Source organism: Triticum urartu, chromosome 7, assembly GCF_003073215.2.
Source record: "Triticum urartu cultivar G1812 chromosome 7, Tu2.1, whole genome shotgun sequence".
Taxonomy (NCBI): domain Eukaryota; kingdom Viridiplantae; phylum Streptophyta; class Magnoliopsida; order Poales; family Poaceae; genus Triticum; species Triticum urartu.
In genome coordinates this window covers 103,178,451-103,187,284 of record NC_053028.1, presented here as the reverse complement: position 1 = coordinate 103,187,284, position 8,834 = coordinate 103,178,451, and the positions used below count along the sequence as shown (strand labels likewise).

Sequence of the window (8,834 nt, the reverse complement as noted above, 5' to 3'; positions counted from 1 at the left end):
GGTAAGATGCCATGCCCAGTGTGCATGCAGGCTCTGCGAATGATTTGGCTGAGTAAGGGTGGCAAGTATGTAGCCTTTGACCTGCATCGACAGTTCCTCCCTCCAGACCATCCAGACAGGGAAGACAAGAAGAACTTCACGAAAGGCCGGGTTGTTCATGAAGTAACCGAGATTCCAACATTTTCGGGGGCAGATGTTCTTGCTCAGCTAAAAGCTCTCAAGCCTAAAGTCAAAGGCAAAGCAAAGCCAAAGCCAAAGGCTTCGAGGGATATGGTGAGACGCACAACTGGACGCACATTACCCCCTTCTCGCAGCTTCCCTATTTCAAGGACCTCAAACTTCCTTACAATATTGATGTGATGCACACCGAAAAGAATGTGGCAGAGTCCCTTTTCCACACGATCCTCAACATTCCTGATAAGACGAAGGATAACGTAAAAGCTAGAGCCGATCAACAGAGAATTTGTGATAGACCACGCCTGAACATGAAGCCTCCCACAGGCGGTCGAAAAAACTGGTTCAAGCCAGATGCTGACTTTGTCCTTAAACCGCCAGAAAAAAAGAAGTACTTATCTGGCTGAAACAAATTTTGAAGTTCACCGATGGTTATGCATCGAATATAAGTAAGGGAGTCAATCTTTCAACGGGCAAAGTGACCGGCCTGAAGAGTCATGACTACCATGTATGGATTGAGCGGATAATGCCGGTGATGGTTCGAGGCTATGTCCCCGAGCATGTCTGGCGAGTGCTTGCCGAGCTTAGCCATTTCTTCCGCACGCTCTGTGCTAAAGAAGTAAGTAAAGAGGTGATTGAAAAATTGCATAAGAAGGCACCGGAGTTGATAGTCAAGCTAGAGAAGATCTTTCCGCCAGGCTTCTTTACTCCGATGACACATCTCATTCTGCACCTCGCGAACGAGGTATTGTTGGGGGGCCCTGTGCAAAATCGCTGGCAGTACGGCCCTGAGAGGCAGAACAAGCATCTCCGACGGAAATGTGGAAACAAAGCTAAGATTGAAGCTTCCATAGCTGAGGCAGTTATCCTAGAGGAGGTGTCAGACCTCAGGACATCATACTATCCAGACCATACGTTCCCCATCTGCATAACAAGGTGCCTCGATACAATATAGAAGAGCCCAAGTATCAACCCAGGCTCGATCTATTCAACGCGCAAGGTGGGAGGGCTGGGGCCTCGAAATCTTATAACATGCCACGACAAGAGTGGGAGGACCTCATGTTCTATATCTTGCACAACATCAAGGAAGTTGAGGAAGTGTGGATGAGGTAATACCACTACACCATTCCTTTATGTCTTCCACATCATCATGTTTCATGTTCACTTAGTCCCGGTCTAACACCGCTTATCTTTTTTTAGTGATTTCGTTCAAGAGGAATGGACGGGAGTGAATCCTCCTACTGAGGCGGAGGCACTTACTCTTCTCCGTCATGGAAACCCTGGACGTAAAAATTTTGTTGCTTGGTTCATGGAGAAAGTAATTTTCCACACTCCCCTATTAAATACCTACTTCAACATTTATTAGTTAACCGAACTAATGCACGCAACAATTTCCATTATACTTGTAGGGAAAAGATCCGAACATATCTATGGATGATGAATTGAGATGGGTTTCCATGGGTTTTGACCCTGCCGTCATGACATGTAAAAAGTATGATGTGAATGGGTATCGCTTCCATACAGAGGAGCACCAAAACAGCCGCCCCGATCCCAAAACTATAAATACTGAGTGTACACCCCCGGTCAAAATTCAGTAGACTACTACGGAAGGGTACAAAATATATACGAGGTTAAATTCCGCCAGGGGCGTGAGACCCTAAGTCTGCCTGTGTTCAAATGCCGATGGTTCGATCCGCGGGAGGGGGTAAAACATACGCCTTCCATTGGTTTGGTCGAAGTTAAACCATCAACCGTCTATGCCGGAGCCGATCTCTTCATTGCGGCTACCCAAGCTACACAAGTATATTATCTGCCTTACCCATGCCAGAAAGTGTATCTAAAGGGTTGGGAAGTTGTGTTCAAGGTGTCGCCACATGGTAAGCTACCAGACCCGAATGAAGACGATTACTACAACATTAACCCCATGACATACGAGGGAGTGTTCTATCAAGAGCAACCTGATGATGATGATGATGTGGTTAGAAACGATGACGCTAGACCATTGGGTGATGATGATGTGGACCCAAACGTCGACGATGCACGGAATGATGGTGAGACCATTGTCAATGAAAATGACATACTTATGCTAGAAAAGTTAAACGAAGACGCTGACGACGAGGAAGAGCCTCCACCTCCGTCGGACAACGAAGATGATATGATTGATAGTGATGATGAGACGGACCGAGAAAGAGGTTACAACAGTGATGATTCATATGGGTTCTAGCAGATGTACGTTTCAAGTATTTTTTTCTATAGTTTAGGAATATGCCTTTTTATGCATTTTTATTAATGTGTTTATTATCATGCCTTTTCCTTCATTTCATTAATTTACTAATTGCTTTTTCTCTTTTCAATGCAGGTTCGTGGAACATGGGCAAGGGGAAGGCCGACGGCGTGGGTTTCCTACGCAAGGTCGTCGGCCTGCCTAGTCGGAGTGGTCGAGCACGTAATCCTCCCCCTCGGCTACTTGACGATGACTCCTCACAGGGAGGTCGAGGGAGAGGTGCCCCTAGAGGAGGAGGGGGCGGGGGGAGAGCCTCTAGAGGACGAGGTGCTGGGGGGAGAGCCACTACAAGGGGTCGCGGCCAGAAAGAGCGCACCCTCACCGACTTAGGGGTGTTGTCTTCGAGGCCCTCCTCTAGTGAGGTACCCTCCTCTAGTGAGGTACACTCTAGGGAGGAGGAGGAGGAGGAGGTGGTGGTGGTGGAGGAGGAGGAGGAGGAGGAGGAGGAGGCGAGGAGGAGGAGGAGGAGGAGGTTGGGGAGGGGGAGGCATGCGAGGAGGAGGGTGGTGGCGGGGATGATGGTGGTGACGGGAAGGGGGTTGACAAGAAGGGGTGGCTGCGTGGTAACACAAAGCTACCAAAGCAGGTTCCGGCTACTGAGGAGCAGAAGTGGCTCATTGAGCCCACGGGAACAGAGTAAGTGGTTCATTATTTTGCTTGTCACATGCTTATTCCGGTTGTTATTTATTTTGCTTGTCACATGCGAATAGTTCATTCTTTTGCAGCAACTGGATATATTCTAAAGGGGTCCGTATTCCCAACGGCCTCATCACCGTCTTGCTGAAGTTATACTGGCCGGGGTTGTACTGTCCGGATCCAGTCAGGCAGCCGGCTCGTCGGGTTTTGGCCACAAGCTGGGACCACTGGGAAGTGGCCCGCCACGCGGACCATGAGACCCATGCCAAGGCCGTGATCACTACTTTCTGGGTGAGTTCTCTTCAGAAGAACAAGTCCATTCTAGTTTCATGAAAATGATTTAACTCATGGCTTCTTCCATTCTTGTTTCATGCATGATTGTAGAAATTCTATCGAGTTCTTCTGGAGCACAGGGCTAGAGCGGACCAGATCGTGCTGCGCCAATGCAAGAAGAAGGCCCGCTAGATGCAGTACGAGGTGCGCTATGTGGCCATCTCCACATACTACCACGACTATCTTGGTGTGAAGATGACCAAGGAAGAAGCGCGGAGGATGGGCATTACCTTGGAGAGGCCCGAGTTCTTGGCGGTAAGTATAAAAGATTTTTCATTATGCTTTCATATATTATGCTTTCATTATGCTTTCATTATGCTTTCATTACCTTGTGGTACATTATGCTTTATGCTTTATGCTTCCATAACACCAATTTGGACACACCTACATGCCATTATGCTTTTATTATGTAGGTGTGTCCAAATTGGTGTTATGGAAAAGACGAGTCCTGGGCGGCATTGGTGGATCTTTGGTGTGATGAGGCTGGAGCCTGGGCGGCTATGAGAACCAAAAATAAGGCTAACCGAGGGACGGAGGGATTACATGCTCAGGGGAACTGAAACCACTATCTCCACAAGGCAGTTAATGTATGACTAACCCATTAAACATTCTTCTTCTTCTATTTACCATCACTTTCTTATGTATGACTAACCTCTGTTTGGTGGTGCAGGAGGAGAAACTGAAGCGGCCGCTCTCACACATGCAGGCGTGGGAGATCGCCCATACGCGGAAGGACCCCAAGCCTGGCGAGCCCAAGTACTACGGCAAGAAGACCGCAGGGAGGAAGAAGGCCTACTCCGAAGCGTATCTGAAGTTACATCCTGACACACCTGACCCCATTGCGGCGCCTCTGGAAGACATGGCGGTGGTGAGGATGGGGCCCAAGGAGCACGGTCGGGAGGCGGTTCTCGATGCTGTGATCACTCCTAGTATCTCCTACACACAGCTTCGTCGGATCGACCCGAGCCTGAGCCAGCGCACGAGCCAGCCAGTGACCAGTACACAGTCCCTCTTTCAGGAGCAACAATCTGTAAGTATTTTCCCTCTTATCTTCATTGCTCACTTTATTTTCCGCATTTAGTAGTTTTATGAGTTCCATCATGTCATACCGTAGGCCTACCTGGAGTACACACGCCAGGAGACCATGGCGTGGCATCAGAGGCTTTATGAACACCAAGTGCAGAGGGATAGCCAGATGCAGCAGGCTTTTCAGGATATGGCGGCCGGCAGGTGTCCTCAGTTCCCTCCAGCACAATGCCCTCCAGCACAACCAGTGCTGATGAGCTTTGAGGAGTTTGTGGCACAGAACGTTGGCCCCTTGCCGGTTAGTTCATCCCCAATCTATTCACCCAAAGCATGTCATGCCTTTCAACACAGTCATATATCCCGTGCATATGTCTTTTCAACATCCAGGGAATAGGTGGATCTACCGTTGGAGGTGGTCTTCGCAGCACTCCGGAGACACGGAGCCCGACCACTCCGATCCACGGAGGCGGAGGTGGAGGCGAAGGCGGTCTTGGCGGTAGCGCTGCCGCAAGCAGTGACGACCTGGGCTTCGGCCGTCTTAGCGGTGACGACCTCCGCGGTGCTCGATGATCCTTGTGTGTGGTGATGATGCTTGAGATGACTTGTGTGTGGTGATGATCATTTAGATGACTTGTGTGCTTCTCTATATGCTTATGCTTATGTTGGTTGTGATGATGTTCATTTAGAGACTTGTGTGTGATGATGCTTATGCATATATTGTTGTGATGGTGCCGGATGATATCCCGTTGTGTTTTATATATCTATCCCATCATATATATCTGCTGTTATTTCAATTAAATTGATTTGAAAACAAACAGAAAAAAGAAAAAAAGCAAAAGCAAACTATGCCGACGGCTAGGCCGTCGGCATAGGGCTAGCGTGAGCTCCCAGTAGCTGACACGTGGCACCTATGCCGACGGCCTAGCCGTCGGCTTAGTTTAAAAACTGTGCCGACGGCTAGACCGTCGGCATAGGCGCCCACGTGTCAGCTACTGGGAGCTCTATATGAAGGACTATGCCGACGGCCCAGCCGTCGGCATAGGCTTGGTCCACGAGCAGCGGCTGGTCGCCACGTGGCACACCTATGCCGACGGCCTAGCCGTCGGCATAGTTTTTGACTAAGCCGACGGCTAGGCCGTCGGCATAGGGATGCCACATGGCGACCAGTCGTTGGGCAGACTTGACGGCGGCCGCCGTTAGGCGTGATAGTTGCCGACGGCCGGGGCCGTCGGCATAGATGTACGGCCCCCGTCGGCGTATCATATATGCCGACGGCTTTTCTATGCCGACGGCCCCCTGGTTGTGCCGACGCATATGTTGCCGACGGCCCTATGCCGACAGGGGCCGTCGGCATAGGTCTATCCCGACGGGACTCAGACCTATGCCGACGGCCCTGGCCGTCGGCATAGGGGGCGATTCCGGTAGTGTCAGATTCAGAAAGCATGGTCATGCAACTTAGGTTAAGAGTTTGTTGGTGCTGCTCTTCTTTTTCTACCTTGAGCTGCCTCACACAACTCACTCATCTCTCTCAAGAACACACCATGAAAAAGCTCAAAGAAAACACACACGCGCGCAGACGACACACATATGCTACATCTTTTCTGCTGACCCTCTCGGCCTTCCTTTCTCATTTATCTCTTCAACTTAAATAACCAGTACAACATGCTCGTACTAATCAGCCTCCACGATGACCACTAACCCACGTACTAGCACGTGACCCCATCTCTCTTTGGATCGCTAGTTACGTGATCTGCACGGCCGGCGGAAGCGGCTAACAAACTTACCCATGCAAACTAATACACCTATTTTCTTGGCATCTCCCGGTCAAAGCTCCACCCTCCTACGTCCCTTGCTGTTTCACGCGTCGTGCCGGACGCATCACGTCAGGCTGCATCGCACAACCTCACATCTGAGCTGAGACTTTGCCGGACAACCCCCTAAACTGAACTACATGCAGAACGAAAAATACAAACATGCAGATACATTAAAATCAAGATTAAGACTAACAGAGTTAACCCGATTCAAGAATCTGTATCACAATTTTCGAAAAAGAAAGGTTGAGCTAGCACAAGGGTGACAAGGACTCGCCTTAAGGTAAAAAAAATATATATCGTGAGGAAACATGAATGTTCCATATGACACATTGTCGAGATTCGTCAAAAAACTCCACAAACCGCCTGTAACCGTCTGGACCGAGCGGTCCGGACATGTTTTGTCATCCAACACACACCTATATTGGTCCACCAATCGGTCCGCACGCACACTTTCCCGCAAATTTGGAAGCAAACAGGGGGAGGCGGGGCTTTGCGGGAGTCCGGACCGCCACCATGTAGGACTCCGACACCCCAGGCCCACTCAAATCCCCCTCCTGATCCAATTCTCTTCCACTCCGTCTCGACACCCCCTGCTTTGCATCCACGCTCTCCTTCTCCGACACCGCTGTTGAACCTCTCGGCCACCACCGAGGCATTGTCGTACTTCCGCCGCCGCCACTCATACGCCTGCTCTCCTTATACTACGGTGCCATCCACCCAAGATCCATCGATAGTCAGGTACCCTCCGTCCCCTTGTTGACGACGTCCACGGCAGACACCACTCCCGGCAGGTGTTCGGTCAAATGCCATTGAGGTTAAACTTCATGTTGTTTTTCTAGAAAGATGGCGGGGCACTCGATCCATGGAGGATGAGTTGTTGTGCGATGCGTGGTTGGCTGTATCTGCGGATTTCGTAGGCAGGAGCAGAAGGGGATCTTTTGGCAGCGCGTGCATGATTCGTTTCGTGCGCGAAAGCACTTTGCGCCCTACGACATGCACATCAACCATGAACGCAATGTGAAAGTGTAGTGTACTAATGGTACACCATCCAGAACTCCGCCACGAAGTTTTGTGGCGAGGTTGATCGGCTGAAGGCAATGGAGATCGTAAGTTTGGATTCTTCTTACTTAACTTGTTGATTGATTCATTCTCAATGTTGCTCTACACATTGTGTAGCCTGTACGCAATGCCATGATGTACCACGGGGCAGAGGGCAAACCATTCACACACACACACATTGTTCGATGAAGGTCAAGGGGCAGTATGTGTGGGACAACATGGTTAACCAAACTGCAAATTCCTTGAACCAGTTCAGTCTATACAGAATGGAAAATGGCCAAAACTGTCAGTGGAATAACTGCACACGGAGCAGCTGGTGAAAATAACTTCAATGGGATCCGAATCCAGATACTGTTCGTAGCTGTCAGACATCGACGCCTTAACGATACCAAATGGCTAGAGCAGCACAAGGTAAGAGGTGATCCAATCTAGGATACTGAATTATCAGGCTGAGGCATTTCTCTTATATAGATACACTTCCCATGACTTAAACTTGGAACCTTGGTCTCAACTCTGGTCAAGCCTTAATGTAACATAATCCATTCCCATATATGCAAAATATTGCCTCCATATTATGATAGTCTGTCTATCTTATTTCTCCCTCATGTGTTTTGCCATTGCCATTTAGATTTCTTGATTCCGTGATTCCAATTATGACCAGACTCCTGAATATATATTCCCCTCTAGAAGAGGGTTAAACCGAGATTCCATTATCATATGACAGAATACAACATCCCAGTCAGCAATGTTGTTATTTTTTGTTAGTTTGATTTCAGAGGGGACGATTTGCTTACCTTTAATCATTTTAAGATAAATTCTTCAGCTTGTGCAACCTTTCTGTTCTCGAGTCTATGTTTGGTTTCTCTTTCGCTCAAATGGTTCTTAACTTTGTTTTGAATCGGATGTACATAGACGTGTTTTAGTGTCTTTGACCACTCATTTTAGTCCGTATATATATAGTCCATATTGAAAAATCCAAAACATCTTATAATTGGGAATGGAGGGAGTAGCATGCTAAATCCACGCACTTGCTAAGGCTTTTACAGATGAACAACTCAGTTTCCACCAGGGCTTTCCAGAAGAACTTGCTACCGTGGCTCATCACAGTAAGGATGCAATTTTTATTATCTTATGTTTGCTTTGTTGAGGAATTAGCGTTAGAGCTTTAATGAAACACACATCATCCTCCACCAAGAAAGAAAGGTAGCCTCTTCCGCTGAATTTAGAGAATTAATTAGTTGCTTTATCAAGACATATATTATAAACAAATTGCTTGACACTTGTTTAAAAAAGGAGGTACACGAGCGTGTGTGTGTGTGCGCCGGGGGGGGGGGGGGGGGGGTCAGTTCAGTCACAGATGAAAAGCAAAGTCAAGACAGCACAATAAATTCAATGGATCAACCACTTCGTAGCGTCAGACCATCCGACACCTTAACGATAGCCAAATGGCTGACACACAGTATAGGACTGAATTACAGGCTGAGGCATTTTGCTATATAGATACACAT

General features: G+C 48.5%; 1 protein-coding gene and 1 long non-coding RNA gene across 2 annotated transcripts; both read left to right on the top strand.

The window, feature by feature from the left end:
* Nucleotides 1-3,211: 3,211 nt before the first annotated feature.
* Nucleotides 3,212-3,973, top strand: LOC125525449. The gene is made up of 3 exons (XR_007291300.1): nucleotides 3,212-3,385; nucleotides 3,479-3,682; nucleotides 3,841-3,973. It is a non-coding gene; the product is annotated as an uncharacterized LOC125525449 (long non-coding RNA).
* A 122-nt stretch (nucleotides 3,974-4,095) lies between these two features.
* LOC125518485 lies at nucleotides 4,096-4,847 on the top strand. Its single transcript, XM_048683315.1, has 2 exons — nucleotides 4,096-4,457; nucleotides 4,542-4,847. Exons 1-2 carry the CDS (start codon nucleotides 4,128-4,130, stop codon nucleotides 4,845-4,847), a joined length of 636 nt encoding a protein of 211 aa, XP_048539272.1. The 5' UTR covers nucleotides 4,096-4,127.
* Nucleotides 4,848-8,834: the final 3,987 nt, after the last annotated feature.